General features: G+C 51.0%; 1 protein-coding gene across 5 annotated transcripts in view; it reads right to left on the minus strand.

Moving 5' to 3' along the window:
• Nucleotides 1–18,349, minus strand: part of LOC139105126 (protein groucho) — a 63,801-nt gene that overhangs the window by 14,327 nt on the left and 31,125 nt on the right. For 4 of the 5 annotated variants that reach the window (XM_070661044.1, XM_070661043.1, XM_070661047.1 and 1 more), the window contains 3 exons: nt 11,135–11,272; nt 7,263–7,542; nt 3,713–3,738 (listed from right to left, as the gene is read on the minus strand). In XM_070661044.1, coding sequence (XP_070517145.1) covers nt 3,713–3,738; nt 7,263–7,542; nt 11,135–11,272 — 444 coding nt within the window. The remainder of the gene's footprint in view (nt 1–3,712; nt 3,739–7,262; nt 7,543–11,134; nt 11,273–18,349) is intronic. The other variant, XM_070661045.1, reaches the window with a different exon arrangement.

Here is an 18,349-nt window from a genome sequence, read left to right on the forward strand (position 1 = left end):
AGACGAGAGGATGGCGTAAAAGTTGGAAAAAGAGTAACGCGACCGCGAGCTCCGCGACCAATGGAGAACGAACTGCCGGAAAATGGCTGAACCAAGGAAAAAGCGAGGAGACGTGCGAGGGGTCGCGAAAGGGAGACAGGGGGCGAGAGGGGACGGACAATCGATATCGCAGGCGTCTCGATTCGAAGCCGATTTTCAACTCACGGAGCAGCCGAACGTGCACTCGCCGCCGCAGCATCGCGATGGCGCGAGGGATTATACACACGGTAAATAACGGAATCGATTTCGATTAAACGTTTAAAATCGTTTCTGTTCCCGCAATATCAGGATCGCCGATGCGGTCGCGATACCCCAGTCCGCCAGGCACCGAGAACGCGAGGCGATTTTTTTTTTCCACCCCCGTTTGCCCCGAACGATTTTTGATCACGATTAACATTCGGCACGGCGCATCGACGTCATTGTTTTTTGAACAGGTGACGAGAAATGCCCGTACGTACACATTGCTGCACATTCGCGCCGATATTTGACGTTATATACAAAAAATTATAAAAAGTGTCATTCTTAATTAACAAATGCAATGTCATTGAATTATAAAATATTCCTCTTGTCACGATCGCAGCTGTTCGTTATTCTTGCAACCATTTGTCAAATATTTCTCGACGAAAATGTAGGTATTTATTTATCCGCAAACGCGGAGGCAAAAAACGGCAGCGCAAAAGAACCGCGGGCACAGCAACGTTTATCTGACTCTGCAGTCGCGGCAATTTTCGCGAAAATGCGTCCACATTACAGCGAGGTGAATCAACATTAACGGCCCTAGAGTATCCTCCTCGTCTCTATCGAGACCGCCAGCTTCCGCGACAATTTACCGCGAGCTATCCGAAACGAGGCGTAAGCATCGAGCAATTCAATTAAACTCGCGCTTGCATCCACGCGTGGGAAGAGGACCAGATAATAGCCGGAAACGCCCGTTTTTTCGACCCGTCTGCGCGAAGCAATAGCAATAAATTAAAATCTCGTTGTCGTGTATTATCCCTCTCATTCTTGCGGAACCTTCACTTTCTTATGTCGCGGGGGGGCCAGCTGCTTCAAGATATTTTATGAATTTGTTATGAGTCGACGCCTCGACCGAGAAAAAAAAAGAAAAAAAAAAGAAAAAAAAGAAAGAAAGACTGCAAGAGACTGTCGAGTAGCAGAGTAGCTCGGTCGTTCATCGTCTTTTACTCTTTTTCGTGCCCGACGACAACGTCGAGCCATAGGCACCGTTGGCTTCCTTCCCGCATCCTCGAAAAGCTCCCGGGTTTTTGCCGCAACGCGTAAGGGGAGACGCTCCCCGGGTCGTGAAAAATCCGGAAAACGGAAAGGTGCCGCGCGTACGAGAGAAAGAAGAATAATGCGGGGGATGCGAGAGGTAAAGCTCCCAGGAATGAAAGGGGAGGACTTTACTGGCGCGCGAATAATAACGACTTGCATTCTCTCCGCCTGTCGTCGGTTTTCGGTTTGAGATGCCACCCTGCCGCCCTTTCTTTCTTCTCTTCTCGTTTCTCTCCCCCTCTCTCTCTCTCTCTCTCTCTGTACATACGTATAACGTTCCCTTCCTCGAGATTTTTTTTTTTCCTTTTTCCCTATCCAGCCTCCCACGATGGTTTGCCCATTTTCCGCGAAGTCGCGTTCCTCCCCGTCGATCCAATCACGAGATCGGATTGCACGGGGAAAAGGGGGCGCAAGGAAGAACATGAAAATGTAGTTGGGTAACGACCCGCCGAGCGGAATAGAAGTTTTATCATGCAGCCTGCCGCACGTTGCGCCGCGGAGAGGACGTATAAATTCAAAGTGACGCGAGAAAGCGGATCGATGGGAACGTAATTCTTCGCTCCTCGGAACTCGGTAAGTACGGCGTCAATTTGTTCGATGGCTTGGAACTTCCTTCCGTTAAAAAGAAGGCGATAGAACGCCTTCACGCCGAGATCGGACCCTCGATCAATACGGTATACATGCAGCGAAAACGTCTTGACAGAATAAGAGACGTGGCGAGTTTTCAAGACGACAGTACGCGTTTTAAAATTAATTCACAACTGAGCAGAAAAAAAAACCCGGCGTCGAAGAGATCGATCGATTGACGCTATCCTTGAGACGAGCAAAAACGCGTTAAGTAAAAGAAAAAAAAAAATTATGTAGAGATAAAAAAAAAAAAAAAAAAAAAAAAAGAAGAGTGATAATAAGAGGGACACACTTTTTCAGCAATCAGTAACACTACATGATACCGGGGTGAGTAACCCCATTAGCATTCATATTTCAATTTCACAGGCCTCAGGGTCGCAGTTTGAAACTGTGGAAGGTACTTGGTTGAAGCGAACGGGGGAGATAAACGGAAGAGAATTCACAGGGAAGAGCCAGAGGGGTGGAAGCGATGCAGATGAGAGAGGATGGGTACGTGGTGGGCGAAAGAGGAGAGCTAATATCGATAGCAACCTATTACCATCTATCTCCATACCGATGTAATGGACGCGCAGCCCCGATTATCAATCCGTAATAATTGTGCATATTAAACGGGCACTAATTATCGGGCTGGCAGCGTGCCGCGGGCGCCATCGCTATCGAATCGAACGAGTTACAACTCGGCGGTCCGCTTCGCTCTCTTCCTGCATTCTCCTCCCCACCCCTTCTCTTTCATTCTCTCGCTCTCTTTCTCGTTCACAACACGGTAAATTTTACCACGAACGAAAGAGGATTAATAACCAAAAAATCATCGCTCGCCCGGGCGCGAAAATATTCACGAAATCAAATATCAAACTGTGTTTTTCTCGATTCGCCAAGCGGTTCGCGAATTTTTCAACGAGTGTGAAACCTTAATCGCCCATTCGTTTCGCCGCATCGCATCGGTTAATGCGGGAACGCTGTTACGACGCGCGGGACCGTTTAATCGACGCCCGGGCTAACTGCGCACATCGATATTCATCCTGGAACGAGGAAAAAAAAAAAAAAAAAAGAGAGAGGAAGAGAAAGAGGGAGAAGGGCGGGCGCGGAAGTTCCGACCGCGGCTGATCGATTCTCCTTTCTCGCGCGAGCCTTTTGCCGAGCGATCGATGCGATCGGCAGGACCGATCTCGCAGGACACTCAAGAGACCTGAGAGGCGGAGAGCGCGAACGGCGGTGCCCTCGAGCGCTCTCGAGGCTTTTTTCCTCTCCGAAGCGCTTTTAATAAACGCGCGCGCCGCAACCAGCGGACGCTTTATGTTATCGAAGAAGAAGAGAAGCGCGGAGGAATAGAGAGGCCGAGAGTGAGAGCGAGGGAGAGAAAGAGAGGTAGAGGAAAAACGGGATGAAAGAGCGCGAGCGCCGAGTGGTCGATGAAAGCGGAAGGGAGTGCTTTTGACGACGAGCTTTTTACGGCCCTGTGTTCCGGTGTTCAGGCTTTTACGTCCATTCCGCGCTTCCTCCACCTTCGTCACCATCTCTACCCCCGACATCCCCCTCAAACCCTCCCCCTCACCGGTCCTTCTTTTTCTCCGTGCTATCGCGTATCGCGCTAATTCCCTCTTTCGCCCTCGTATTCCTCTACCTCCCGCTATCATCCAATAATACATCGCGCGTAAGCGACGATCTAATCCCCTTTATGAGGTGAAATTTTACGCGCCCGACGGTGTCAGCGGTCTTCCCTCAATCGCGACGGGTAATGAGAAACCGCTATGTACTCGAAAATGATACTCACATGCCTCTCCTCGGCTGGATTAAGACCTGTAACAGAAGAGCAAAAATCTCACATCAATCAATCGTGCAAGATCAAAGTGATCGAGATGTACGCCTAGCTAGATTCCCTCTCTCCATACTTTCGACGCGGCAATCTGCGTTACGAGAATCACCGCCGACAGATCTATTTCCACGATAGAACGAGCGCTATGAATGTTTTTCATTATTATTGCAGCGTTGAAGGGAGTAGCGGGTCGGCGGTATGTCGACGGAATCTTTTTCGCGGGAAGAAGCAGATAAAAGGGAAGGAAGAAGGGCGCGAGACCGGCTGAACTTCTCAAGGATTTCCGAAAGGCGGGGGTGAGAAAGAGGGATCGGGGAAAAAGAAAAGCCGGCTGGAATAGGGAGCGGAGAAAATCCAGACGGAAAAGCTTTGTCCTCGAGAAGCCGAGTTCATAGTTTGCCCTCGCTCGATTTCCCTTTCCCCTCCCCAGCTTCCCCAACGTCTCACCCTCGGCCGCTCGGTACACTTCGGTCTCGTAGGAAATATCTTAACGATATCTTTTTCCTACCGTTACCCGCCCCGCTGCGAAAGTAAGAATTACACGAGCCGTTTATGTTCCCGGTGCACCGGGACCGTCATAAATTGCCTCCCTTTTCTCTCTCGCGGCATTAACCACCGCGGAAATAAAATATTTTTATTGACGCGGCGCCGCGCGCCCGAGAAGGAGGCGGGTGAAGGTCTTGATATCGGAGCGATATATCGGAATGTCTTTTCTCCAGTAATAAGTCGCGATGATAAAACACGCGTTTTCGTCGCACGATGAAACCTTAATTCCCTTCTGTTCGAATATTCTCAAGTATCATCGGCCATTTACATCGCGGTGAACGAGTAATTTTACTATTATAGTCCCTGTAGTCCGTTGAAATAACGGGAATGATAGCCGGGGAAAGCCTTTATTGGGCCGAAGAAAAAAAAAAAAAAGCTCTCTCGTCTCGTATTTTTCCGCGCCGCCGCCCGGTGTGGCCGACGTAAAATGCAAGAGAGAGGAGGCCGAGAGTCGGGTCGTTTCAGGGGTTAAAATCCTGGATACACGTTCACGTCGTTATCGAGCAGACGCGTGCAAAAGCGGAACACTTTCGGGAGATAGAAGAGAACGAGAGGTATCTTCCTTCTCCACGCGCCGGAGCTATAGAGCTCGCTAATGCCCGTCATCCCCCTTTTATCCTTCCTGCTATCCGGCCAGGAAACTCTTTTCTCCACCCTCGCCCGTACTACTACCGCCCGCGCGCGCTCGTAAACGGACGCGGAAGAGCGCGCATAATTTTCTACTAAAGCGCGAAGAGGTCGTCGAGCGTTTCCGAGAGACGTTTTAAGGACTCGCGTGCTCGCATCTCCCATCTTGGGACGAGCTTACTGAAAGTACTGGAGGACAGGCTCGCCCGTTACTCAGAAAATTATCAAGCGGAGTGGCTCGTTACCGAGCGTTCGAGTTATTCAGCGGGAATCCGTCTCGTATTAAAATCGTAGCCTCTTGCTGTTCAGGGGGAAGGAAAGGAGCCGACACGGAGATTGAGTCGAGTGAATCGCGCGAGGTTCAATGCCGCCATTAGCAACGCTTAACGCAGGCTGAGACATTGGTTTCTAATCGAGCATAAAGCCGCAGCTCGTTGCGCGGCGAATAAAAAGAGGTGGAATCGCGGGAGTCATGGAGTCGCTCGGTGGCAGATATTGCGGCGGATACGTCCGTGGATAGAGTCGTTTTAGGAAGAAACGCGGAAAAACCGTCGGAGAGAAGAACAAAACGAGAACGCGGGGCCGCCGCGCGCTGGTAGAAACAATTCGCTCCGGGCAATGTTCCGGAAAGGAGAAAAGAAGTTTCAGTTGTCACGACAGAAATACTGGGGCCGTTACACGTCTCCCGGTTCGTGGCGGAATCTCTTTTCAAAAGAGTGTCTGCGATCGTTGACAATGTAGACTGCAGCGGATCTGTTCTTTTTGACTGCGCTTTTTCACGCCTCCTTTGCTTCAAGCGAAGCGAGCGTGTGCTCGTGCTTCGACGAGAAAAAGAGGACAAGCAGTTTACGTTATGGCAGAGACGCAGTCGGAAAGAGCACGTCCGAAATAATATGCAGCCTCTCTCGCGTTATTAAATAGTCGCGTCGACAAATCGGAGAATCATTTCGCGGCACCGATAATTTTCTAAGACGGCGCCTTCTCGAAGACGACGACCGCGCTGGAGACAACGGAATTGCGAGTAAGTTTTCTGTATCCGGTCGGAAAATGCAAAACAAGGCGCGAAACTAACTAGCCGGAGGCTACATATCCGGCCCGAGTAACGTAGTTGAGTGCAAGTCGAGAGAAAAGATAGGCAGGGTCAGAGTGGAGGCCATCAGGGAATAGAGACAGCGAGTAAGGGCAGCGGGGAAGGGAAAGGGGTGGAGGAAGGGTTGTGAAAGTACACTCGTGTCGAGAGGAGATTCTGAGTGCTCTCTCGAGAGATGGCTGCGGCTAGAGCGAGACATCGGAGGAAAGCTAGAGAAGCGCGAGAATAAGGGCGAGAGAGGAGAGAAATGAAAGACGTACGCGGGGGAGAGAGGGTGGAGTTTGAAGGAGTCCCGGCGCGTCTTCGTCAGCGGTACGTGAGGCCCCCGAGAGCGCGAAGATCTTGCAGTCGCGTGACGTGCCAACGAGAAAGATAGACGTAGGGGAGAAAAGATAAGCGAGAGAAAGCGGGAAAGATAGAGAGAGAAAGAGAGAGAGAGAGTAAGAGAGAGAGAGAGAGCGAGGACCAAGACCAGAGAGGATTCTCGAGGTCAAGATCGAGAGTTTCAGGAGCTTCTCTTGGGTTTAAGCACGGTCGTTTGCATCATCGGCTCGTTCGTTCCAGACCGCACTTAAAATAGCACGAAAGGTTCTGCTTAATTTCAGCGACTTTGGAGCGGTTTCATCGCATATTCTCTTCAAGTGGTCTCTCTCTCTCTCTCTCCCCCATCTTAAAACGCTCTCACGTTTTCATCCATTACGCCAACGAGCTCTCAACGGATTAATCGTGTTTACGTTCATCGTCGCTGCGTATATCGCTGAATCATCGATGAGATTACGAGTCACGGTGAGGGTGGCGAAACAACAACGTATCGGTCTCATGAGGATCGGTTACCGGTCCGCTCTCGCAGCGGCAAAGATAAGCGATTGGAACAGCAGGTAGCCAAGTTACGCGAAACACGAGGCGAGTCTAGAGCTGAGCAACCGTTCCGCGAACGAGAGACGGTCAAACGGATCGTTTGGCGCGCGAAATATCCACGGGCAAGCTCTGCTGAGTGCGCGAGACTGTCGGGGCACCGGGATCGACGGACTTCCACGAATAGAATCTCTCCTATCGGCCTGACACGCTCGTCGAGGGAGACGTGGGTATACACATGTTAAGCGCGTGATAAAAGAAAAAAAAAATAAAAAACTTACGAAGAAGACGCTCTCTTACTTTGTCAAACTCCGTCTTTCTTTTTTTTTATATCTAATAAATATATATATGTAATAATTAAAAAAAAAATTTTTAATTAATGTGACATACCGCCATTAGGTTTGAGATCGTCGGGCTGACCACGATGAAGTTCCGGCTTCGTCAGCATCGACAACGGATGTGCGGCACCGCCGGCGGGGGTGGCCGCGGCACCCGGAGGGAGGCCCAGGCCGAGAAGCGCCGCGGACGCCGAAGTGGGCACCGGTATGCCCGCGCCCGGTCCCAATCCAGGAAGTCCAGGTATGCCAGGATGCGGCCCCATCGCTGTTCCCGGCGGCAGCTGTTGAGCGTGCATCTGCTGCAGAAGCCTCGGCAGATCAGGCCTCTGTTGCTGCGGGAACAAAAATTCCACGTGTCGATAACATTGCTTGCGCAACTCGCGTCGTAACGATTGTTATCTCGCGCTAGATACGTCGGCCGCGCATCGATACGCGTCCCGAGGCGTCGTCGCGGTGCTAGATTACGTGTTTTGCGCGTACGCACGTTCGATACGTGAGGCTCGGCGCGAATAACATATCGCACGGATCTCTCGATAAGTTCCGTAGATTAGATTAAATAAGTGCCGAGGCAATTAACGGGCTCGAAAGCGCGTAACGGTGCCTCTCAAGTATTTCCGCTGTAATTACCAGATAAAAGCGAGCGGGTATTATTCCGCGAAAGACGTGAGGAAAAAAAAAGTGAGAGAAAGAGAGGGGAAGGAGAGAGAGAAAAAAAAAAGAACGCGATGCACGAGAATCGAGGCGATCATCGTTAAGAGCGCGGCAGATTGGAATTGAACGGGACAGGTGGTGTGAGGGAAAACTTTAATAGCGCGTCGATATTATCGCGGTGGCCGGTAGGGCTGCAGCGGGTAAGAGAGAAAAAGAGAGGAAACCGAAAGAGGAGACCGCCAAGCCCAATAGAAGTTCGGAAATGATTTTTACGGGCTATCGGTTTAGCACGGTGGTGTGGTGTGTACGCTGCCGCAGCTTCGTTAGGAGAGTCTGTTTGCCGAACGTGAACTCACGTTTCCAGCGCGGACAAATGCATAAGCAAATAAAATCGCGTTCGCGAGCGAGCGCGCGTGGATTTAAAAGCACGCCACGGTGCACCTCTCCTCTCTATCTCTCTCTTCCTCTCACCCGTCATAATTGATCAAACAATTTCGTTTCTGCGAGAGGAGACAGGGAAACAGCGAGGGGGCGAACAAAAAGCAACGCAACGATAATTCGCTGGAAAAATCGCTCCGCTTAATTCCAGTCACGATCGCGCGTTCTCCCCCGACCCTCTCTCTCTCTTTCTCTCTTTTTTCATTCTCTCTCTCTCACACCTAACTCTTTCTCTCTTCTTCTCTTGCTACTGCCAGCCACCGACAGCCGCTGCCGCTGCCGACGCGAAAATACACTTCGTTACAGTCAACGGAGGCAACTTTCCATTAGCAAAGCATACAAATTGCCGAGTAAACTCCGGCAAGTTTGAGTAACCTCCGCGTTCGACCTCGCCCGGGTAAATCAAAGGCTGCGAAACAAGTGGAAAGACTTACGCGTTCCACGGGCGAACGAACGAACGAACGAGCGAGCGGCGGCGAAAAGTTTCGCGGAAATCTTAAGCGTATCTCGCCCGTAGTTTCCTCGTTAGTTGGACCAAGCCGCCAGACAAATTGTGGATCTGTTCAACGCCGTTTTAACGGTTCGCGGATCATGGTGCGCAGGCGAGACTGGCGGAGAGTAGGTAATCACGAGAAAGAGAGATGAGAAGAAGAAGGAAGGATGCTGGGCGCAGACAGCGAGTGCGAGAGGAGAGCACAGTACACCCACATCCGCCTGTAACCATGTACACTCGTTAAGGCAGACTGGGGCGAATATATATTCCGGGGAGTAGTTTGCCGAGATAATTAAATGGCTTAACGATATAATAACCTCGCGTCGAGCGTCGACTGTCTGAACGGAGCCACCCACAAAATATACAAACGGAGGAAACGTGTGCAAGCGTGCCGACGCTGAGTTTGTGCGAAGAGGATTGCGCGAAAAGAGAGGAAGCGGGACGGAGATAAGAAGCCAGGGAAGGAAAAAAAGAGACAGAGAAAGAGAGGAAACGCTAACCGAGGAAAGATGAAAAACGGAAAATGGCTCTACGGTCCACGAAGCCATGCTTCTACGAGATCGGTGATTCGAGGAAGTTGGAAGCCCCTAGGAAACGCTCCGGAGTTTCCACTCTTGATAGCGATAATAATCCTGACCCCGAGGAGCCTGCTATCCTCACGAATCCGACTTCCACGCGGAATGTTACCCTCTTACCAGCTCCGGGAAACCACTCTCGTCCTCGTGCCGAGATTCCCTATAATACCGCGACGACGGAGAAACGCTTTGACGTCGCGACCCGAATGAATTGCACGAGGGATGTTTAGAAGTGTGCATTTTTTTCTCTCTCTCTCTTTTTTTTTTTTTTTTTTTTTTAATTTAAGTTTGCGCCAACGAGCAAGAAAGTACGAACGTGAATACACGTTCAAGAGTGCGAAAATTTTTCCTGAGTTAAAAGAATCGCGTGAAACGTTTCGAAATATCTTTCGTTTCTGAAATTAAAGGTAAAGCTTCTTTTTTTTTTTTTTTTTTTCATTTTTTTTATACATATATACCGCTCGCGAAAAACTTCTTTTGAAACTGAAGGGTCTCAACCCTCCTCGTTATTTCCGGATGCGAAGTCACCGCGTCTTAATCTTCGTGCGAAAACTATCGCGCGGCACCTGCATCGGTTGCCAAGTGCTCGTCCTCAGCAGTTTTCAGCATTGCCGCCTTGCTGACTCGACCAGACGCCAAGTTACGACCGAGAGATCTAAAGGGGATCGTCTTAACCTTCTTATACTGCGTATCGTTGACATACTCGGTAAGCGTATTTTGGCTGAAGTAAGCAGTCCGCCACGAGGAGAATTGCGATCAATGCAGATGCAAGAGTCTATCGCGTAGACGTGTAAGCCAATATCATTCGCGGGTCGAAGCCTTACAACCGCTGATATCCTGTTCGCCGTCTGTATATTCGTAGGAAGTTATAACAACAGTTTCGAGTAGCTATTATGCAGCAAAAGCGGAAGGAGAGAGAGAGAGAGAGAGAGAAAGAGAGAGATTTCTCCCGGTAAAGCTAATCTACCGCGATATCTATATCGCGATGCGAAATAATCCGCGAAACGATTACGTTTCCTAGGTTTATCTATCCGCGAAATCGACCGGCGAATCCGCCGTGGCTTGTTCGATTCGATCCATCCGGCATAGCTGGTGGGATTTAAGAGAAGAGAGTAAACTAAGACGAGCGGCATTCCGGAATCCTACTAAGGATTTGCCGCACGTACCCCGACAACGTCGCAGATCCGTGGAAGTTTCTCCGTGGGTTGCGTGGGAAGGAAGGCTCGGAGACGAAGGGGTGGCTGGAATGCTGATTAGTCGGCGCTCGTGAACCGTAACACTATAACCTACCCCCGACGGCTTGGGTAACCGGGCGGGAAGACTCCGGATAAGATTCAGCGTGCGAGAGCGAGAAAGCACGCGCGAGGAGCAAGGTATAGGTGCCGAGAGAGCGGCGGGGATCAAGGGGACGGAGGCGAGGGGCGACGGGGGTCGGGAACGGAGCAGCAGAGGCAGCGAACGAAACGAGGGAGTCGGAGAAGCCGGTGGCTTAATAGGGAGGAAATTGAGTGCTCGAGCAATATTGAGGAGGATTCGGGATTCGCCAGGATCGTATCCGTCCCGTCCGCTTTCGGATTCCTCGGACGTACACCGGCTGCCAACGTAGCGTGCCCTGCAGGGGTTCTCCGCTTCCCGCGAAATGCTTTTCACGCCGGGGGCGCACGTGAATCGGTTCGCTACGTGTTCGATCGAATCGCGGGCGCGGCGATACTCGCGGCGACGGCAAATCCATCTCTGTAACAAGCTGCGCCATTGGCGTGTACTCACCCCGATGATGGTGTTCAGCTCGGTCATGGTCACTTGTTTGGCCCTGTCGAGTGCCGAAGCTACTTGCTGCTGATGCTCTTGCGAGAGAAACGGCAGAATCTGAACGACGATCGCGTTCAACCTCTTTGCTATTTCCGTCTGAAAAAAAAAATAGCAGCAACGATTAGAAAAAAAAGAACATTATTGCATTATTATTTTATTAAATATATTATTGCAGATCTAATATCTATATATAATCATTATTAAGAACGATGGAACTTGGAAATAAATTTATAACCACCGTGATCGACTTTCCCTCCGCGCATTTATAAAATTCGACGGTGCTACAACGGTAGTATTCCCTCTTGCTCGGTTAGAAAGCTGTTAAGAGAAAATAAAGAAGAAATAAAATAAGCCAATGAAGGATATTTCGTTAAGCGCTCAATATTTCCCCCTCGATGAGCCACGTATTACAGCAGAAGGGTGTTCGATCTGACACTATGCCGCTGTAGTCGGCGGAGGCCCTCGGGCGGCTTGTTCCGGATCGTTAAGAAAGGTAAGGGCCAGCTTAACGCGCCCTCGCGAAGGAAACGAGTGAAGATGCAGGTGCGGCATAACCGACCGAGGGTGTTTACGACGCCCTCCGGCTGGAAGAGACTGCCGGGAATTAAATTAAATCCAGGCAAGATTGCCACAGTGGCGCAGGCACTCCCGCCGTTACTTCACTCGCTCTCCCTATCCCCTGACTTATTCCGACATACTTAATGTCGCAGGAACGGTATTTCTGTTCTTTTTTTATTTCTCTTTCTTTCTTTTTTTTACGTCACTTTAAGGGATCCTTTCTCAGTAATGGATACGTCACCCATCCCCCAAATCTCATTTTTACGCGTGCTGTAATTTTTCACCCGCGTTCCCGAATACTTTTTCTAATCTACTAATTTTTTGCCGAACATTAAAGCGGGCACCAGGCTTGTTATTAAATAATCGCGCACAATCTACGCGCCAGGCCGGATAACGCGGCATAATTATTCACACGGGCAACACCGCGCAGCGCGAAACTCCGTTTAATTATCGCGGAATCAACAGGCAGCGCACGGAACGGAGCGCGGACCATTTTCAATGCTTTCGTCGAGAAAATGAAATCACTTAATTACCTCGACAAAGCGGCGGCCCCCGACGCTCGTTTCCCCGCCGACGCGCAGAATTCGCACGCTCGAGAGACGCGGAAGCGGAAGCCGCCGATTCGTCGTGAAACAGGAAGCAAACCGCCGGTTTCTACGTGCCTTTCTGTTAACCCTCCTCCTCCCTTCTCCTGCCCTTTTGCCGCATTCCCCTGATAACTTGTGAGCGTCCCCGAAAATATAAGTCTCGGTGAATTCGCGGTTATTATAAACGTGGGGCTTCCGTCAACGCGTTTTCACCGCTGCTTAAACGAGTCTCGGATGCTAATTGAAATATCGCCAGGCCACTGAAATTCTTGGCAAGTTCCCGCCCGTGATCGTCTCGGCGAATGAGCGGAAAAGGAAAGAGAGAGAGAGAGAGAAATAGAGAGGGAAGAGAGAATGAGATTATATACGTGTGTTACGTATGTATACGTGGAACGAAGATGAAAGAGGGAACGCAAAGAGGAGGACCTGTTTTAATTACTCGTCGCCCTCCGAGTGCTAGTTATTAAGCCGCTAATTATAATGTACGCGAAAATGAGTCGAGCTATATCCGCGAGACATCGTGTACGAGAGGAAAGAGGTTTATGCGGTGTGTAAAAGGCGCGCGATACGCCGCGCGCAGAGCGTGCAATTTTATGGAACATCGGAATTTTAAAAGTACATTTTGTGCATGTGCACGTACGGGCTCATTGAAAAGGGTGCACGAATAAAAGAGAAATTCATAAAAATAATATTCAACACGCGGATTCACTTGCAGATTACCAATTAGATATACCGTATAAATATATAATTTTTTTTCTTTTTAATTAATTTACGAGACAGCATAATAGCTTCTGATAAAAATGCGTGTAAGATCTTTTTCTCTCCGCCCCCGATTAAAAAAAAAAAAATATTAATAATAATAAATAACAAAACGCGTTAGCCGTGTTTAATGATTGACATCTCGGCGAGACGCGGGGCTCGTTATCGCGATGAAACGCAAACGCGACTGGCATTGTTCGCGAGGATAACACGCCGAGTGTTTCGCAACGTGCGGTGCGAAGTCTCATCTACTTGGCGCACTGCACGGCAGTTTGCGGCGGTAGTACCAGAAGATTTCGAGCGAGTGGTGGAATGGAGAAGGACATTGTGGGCGAGAAATGGTAGCGGCTCGAGGGAGGTCGGGACGACGACGGGGGCTGGGGGTCGTCGCGAACGTAATTGCGTTGCCAAGAAGTTTTCCCCGGGTGAGAGGTAACCAAGAAAATAATGAATGGCTCGGATGCTCCGGCCACTGCGCTCTCTCCCGCCTCCCCCTCCGAGAAGAAAGAGAGAAATGGCAGAAGTAGAGGAAACCGAGTTTTGGCCACGGCGCTTTCGTTGGCCTGGATTTCGCACGGGGGAGAGATGAAAATCTCGCCTGGAGAATGAATTTTTCTCTCCCCCGCGGTGCCAAATTGGACCGACGAAGATTGCTCTACTCCCAGGTCGAGTCTTTCACGAAGTATGAATGGCTTTTTTTCTTAAAATAGCACTCGCGCCGGGCGTTGTTACCTGCTCCGTTCGAGGTATCGGGAGCGCCGCGAGATTTTCAGCGGTGATGACCGGTCGCCTACAAACGAGATAGCCTTACACGAGCGGGGTGCGCGCAATTCTCTAAGTCCCCCGATACTCCCGGTACCTTTATTTTTATTTTTCATATCCGCGCTGCTCCGCGACATTACGGGCGGTCGCGAACGTGCGCTGAAACGGAAGACGCAGATGCCTCGGTACGGTAATATCGCGAAAACCGCAAGAAGCTCTCGCAAAGTGCCATCTCTCTTATTCTATATACACATGCGGCAACCGCCGTTGTCGCGCGCTCGCGCATACACGTGCACGCACACCTGGACACGCGGCTACGAGGTACGTGTGTGTCTCAAAAGGAATCAGGCACTCACCGAGAGACGCTTTCTCTCTCATACATACAAACAACGGCACGGTAACGTACGTCTAAAAGCAGGCAGCAACGTTCACGGCATGAAAATGCAAAGCGCCCGAGTACCGTCGATAAAATTCCACGCTTGTAAAACGGTGACGTGAACCGAATGCTCTTTCACCGCCCCGGCCCGGCCCGATACTACCGATAATCCGATACTCGAAGCTGCCTCGGGAGATGGGCCTCCGTGAATCCGACTGCGTTCTGTATTATGCACCGAATATCGAAGCGCGATCTCTTATCTCCTATTGCGCGGGTATACGCGAACATCTCTGCGCGGCGCGGTGAACTTTATCCTCCGCGCCACGCTGGAAAATGTTTAATCGAAGAGTCAGCATCCAGTATTATAAGAGAGAGAGAAAGAGGGGTGGGTGCGATAGAGAGAAATTGAGAGTTTGTGGCAACAAAGCCATGCTCGCCGCCAACCTCTGCCGACTAACCGGAAGCCGTTACTTGCGCTAACGAGTAAACCAACGGCTGCTCGTCGGACTTTGGTGGTATTATGCTGCGCGAGCAAATAAACTGGCGTGTTCGGCTAACTCCCTTGGTTTCTGGTAAGCCCCTGCACACCGGCGGTGGTTCTCGCTCGCTCGGCCTGCAAAGCCCGGCTAACGTCCGCGTGATTGCAATACCCCGCGGCTTGCGGAGAATACCGGATGCGGCCGTGTGTACGCGCGCACATCTGTGTACACACGGTTGGACCGCCGTGTGTGCGCGAACGCGGGCGAGTGGATTTAGAGGCGATGAGGGAGGAGGGCGCGGATAAAGCGTCCGTTAAGGTTATACGAAGGGCCGAAAACTCCATTGTGCTCGTTGACGTTGCGAATCGCCGCGACCCGCTACACTCGATGTTAGATCAAATCAATTTTCGGTCCCGCGTGTGACGTCGCGTCAGGTACTTTTCATCGCGTCGCGAAACCAGACGACGCGTATCTACCGGCGGTCCTGTCCCTCCGTCGCGCTCGTCGCACCGGCGACGTGAAAAGAATCGATAACGCGGCCCCCCTTGTCTCTCGTTCCGTCTATCGCGCGCGTCCGTATTGTCGTCGGCGGTGCACGAGGCTAACTGACAAATAGGTCAAACGCCGGTAACAGGCGGAGGTTTGACGCGCCGCGAAACGAGGGCCTTCTGCCTCGTCGTTTATTCGTTGATATCGCGCGCGACTCGTCGAAAATATCCGTCAAATCGCGAGGTCGATCAGAACGCGCGCGAACTACAAGGTAAAAATAAAAGAGGGCAAAAAAAAAAAGAAAAAAAAAAGTTCTCTCGCAGCATCATTCCGGCAACGATTCCCCTGCGTCGCGCGTGACAAACACGCGCACGCGGTGTTTGCCCGGGGAGGCCCCGCGTGAGCAACGCGTGCAAAAGCAAGCGCGAAGCAAACGCGTCGCGGAACGGCCGCAGAGTAGCAACGCCTGAAATTGCTTGTATAAATATTGGAGCTCGCCATTTTCATTCGGTTAATTTTCCGCGGTAGACGCGCCCGAGAGCTCGCCGATGAAATTTTATACGCTTCGCACGTTTCTCGACGTCGGCGCACACGCGCGGCCTCTGCAAAGCGATGCGGCACGCATGATCTCGTTCGCGAATTTAAAAAAAAAAAAAACAAAAAAAAACACCAAAAAAATCGAGAGAAAGAGAGAATCACGGCGACGCAAAATGGCCAACTCGAATAACTCGAATCGCCGTTAAACGGGTTATCGAAACGAACGGGTTACGAATGACGATGATACGTTGACTGCACAGTACACTGGTGGTTGTTGCACCGCGAGTTGAAGGGCGCGCAATTGCCTGTCGCGATGATGCGGTTCCCGGCTTCGATCGCGCTTCAACGTATTGTAACAACAATTGCCCGCGCGGTGATAAATCCAGTGCAATTCGAGCGGAATTCAATTTTTCCCTCGCGGTAAGGGGTTTTCGATTTAATGCAGCCGGGATTCATTTGATTTCGGTCCGTAGATCGTGAAATATACGAAATTCCGCCTCGTTATCGGATTGTCGCGCACGAACGGGATATGTGCAGACGGGTCCCTGCGAGCACAGCTCGAGCCAATCTCCGAAAACACAGAGGGCAATCGACGAGACGACGGAGGCTCGAGAGGGTGAGCATTGTGCACCGAACGTTCGAGGGTAAACAGGCTACAATCAATTCGGGGTTCGTCGTGGTCGCGCAACGAGGGTGGCCGAGGGGTGACTTGGAGTAGCCGCAATTCGGAGAACATCCGCAGCTCGTGTGTACGAAGCGTACGTGAAACGTGGAACACGAAGCACGCTACAGAATACATATGTGTGTGCACGCGAGCGGGTATATGTGACCCAAGAGAGAGAGAGAGAGAGAAAGAAAGAGAGAAGTCGTTGTTGTCACTAGCAGTCGGTATTGCCGTCACCAGCTACATCGTTGCGCTAGAAATGTCGGGATACCAGAGAGGCAAACTGAGAGAGAGAGAGAGAGAAAGAGAGAGAGAAAACGAGAGGGTGAGAACGGAAAGGACCTCGGTTCTGGTTAGAGATCTCCGACGAGAGATGAAACGAAGAAAGGGACGGGGAAAGGGGAAACTGGAGAGAAGGATAAGTGGTACTCGAGTCGCAGCAGAAGCAGCAGCAGCTCGGCAAGGCGGAGACCCGACACAGACGGCCCGACCCCGAAAGATCGAGATGTTTGGATGTTTGAACGTCGGAGTGCTGTCTCAGCACTCGAGCTTCCATCCATCCTTCCCGTCTCTCTCCCTACTCACCCTCCTTGCTCTTCGAGTGTCCTGATCTCGTGCGATACCGCGGATCTACCGGGTGGCCGGAGTCGTTTCCAGACACGTTTTCGAGCCGTAAAAGAGAACGGGCGGGGAGATCACCGATCCTTCAGTGATTCACGGAATAACGAAGTAACCGCGCGCAAGTGGTTTACCCGGCACTTATGCCGCCGTCGCTCCCTACGTGGCGTCAAAACGAATATTTGAAGAATGCGGAAACTCGTAGCGAGTTTGCGTCAGCCGGCCAGAAGAAACACTTGTCACGTATCTAATTATCCGACTTCTTAGTTCGCGCTCTCCTGCCGCGCGAGATGACGCTTACAGACGACCGAACGGCTTGGCAAAGCGATCGATCAACGAGTGTCAGTGGGTTACGGTCGACAAATTAGCGGCACTCAGGATATTAAACGTGCAGAGCACCCGTCTCCCCCAGCATGCGCGCGATAACATCGGCAGACAGGTAATAATAACGGCGAACTTTGACTCGACTGTGAAAAGGGATGTACGATCGATCTGCTAGAAAGACGCTGCTCTCGGATAATCGCGACGGAAGCCGCTTTTCGAGGAACTTAAGGCCTCGAGTGCCGCTGGTTCTTTAAATTTCTTCAAATCTTCGCGCAACTGACCGCTGATTATTACAATTGTTATCGCCGTCGATCACGGAGTGAGAGTCGTTTTACAGCGACACGGGATACTGTTTAAGCCACGAAATTAATCTTTCGTGTGATTATTTATCTCGACGGTTGGTCACCTGATCTTGCGTTGTAAAAAAAAAAAAAAAATTTTGCGCGCGTTCGCGAGAAAGAGGAAGAGAGGGGCGAGAACGAGGCATAGTTGATAATCTCGACCGCAGCAACGTATTCGCGTGGCTCTGTGAGCGTATATATACGATGGTCACTCTCTGGTCGAAGCGATGTGGAGCCGGCAGAGACCACTAAGCCCACCTGATATGTCCTATCCTCTCCGCTCCGTCGTTAGTGCACTGCGCTCTTCCTCTCTCTCGGTCACTCGACCCCTCGCCCTCCGCCGCCGCCGACCCTTTCCTTTACACCCTGCCGAGGGGCAGTCCGCTTTCGAACCGCAAGCCGCAACGGGCTACTGCCTTGATTAAACGCGCCATAGACCGCCATTATCGCTGATTGCGCTAAACATTAACGGACTAGCCGCCGAGGCCGACCGACCTCCTCCTCCTCTCCCACCCTTTCGAGTACGAGTCTCGCTGTGTGTACAGCATCCTCTCTAACAGCTCGCTATTATTGATACGAAGCGAATTTCGTGGTTGTCTTCGTTCCCCGGACTGACCAATCTGTGTCTTTTGACTTTGCGATCGGCCTCGTTTCGACATTTACGATTAACGTTTAATCT

Source organism: Cardiocondyla obscurior, linkage group LG08, assembly GCF_019399895.1.
Source record: "Cardiocondyla obscurior isolate alpha-2009 linkage group LG08, Cobs3.1, whole genome shotgun sequence".
In the NCBI taxonomy this organism is placed as follows: Eukaryota; Metazoa; Arthropoda; class Insecta; order Hymenoptera; family Formicidae; genus Cardiocondyla; species Cardiocondyla obscurior.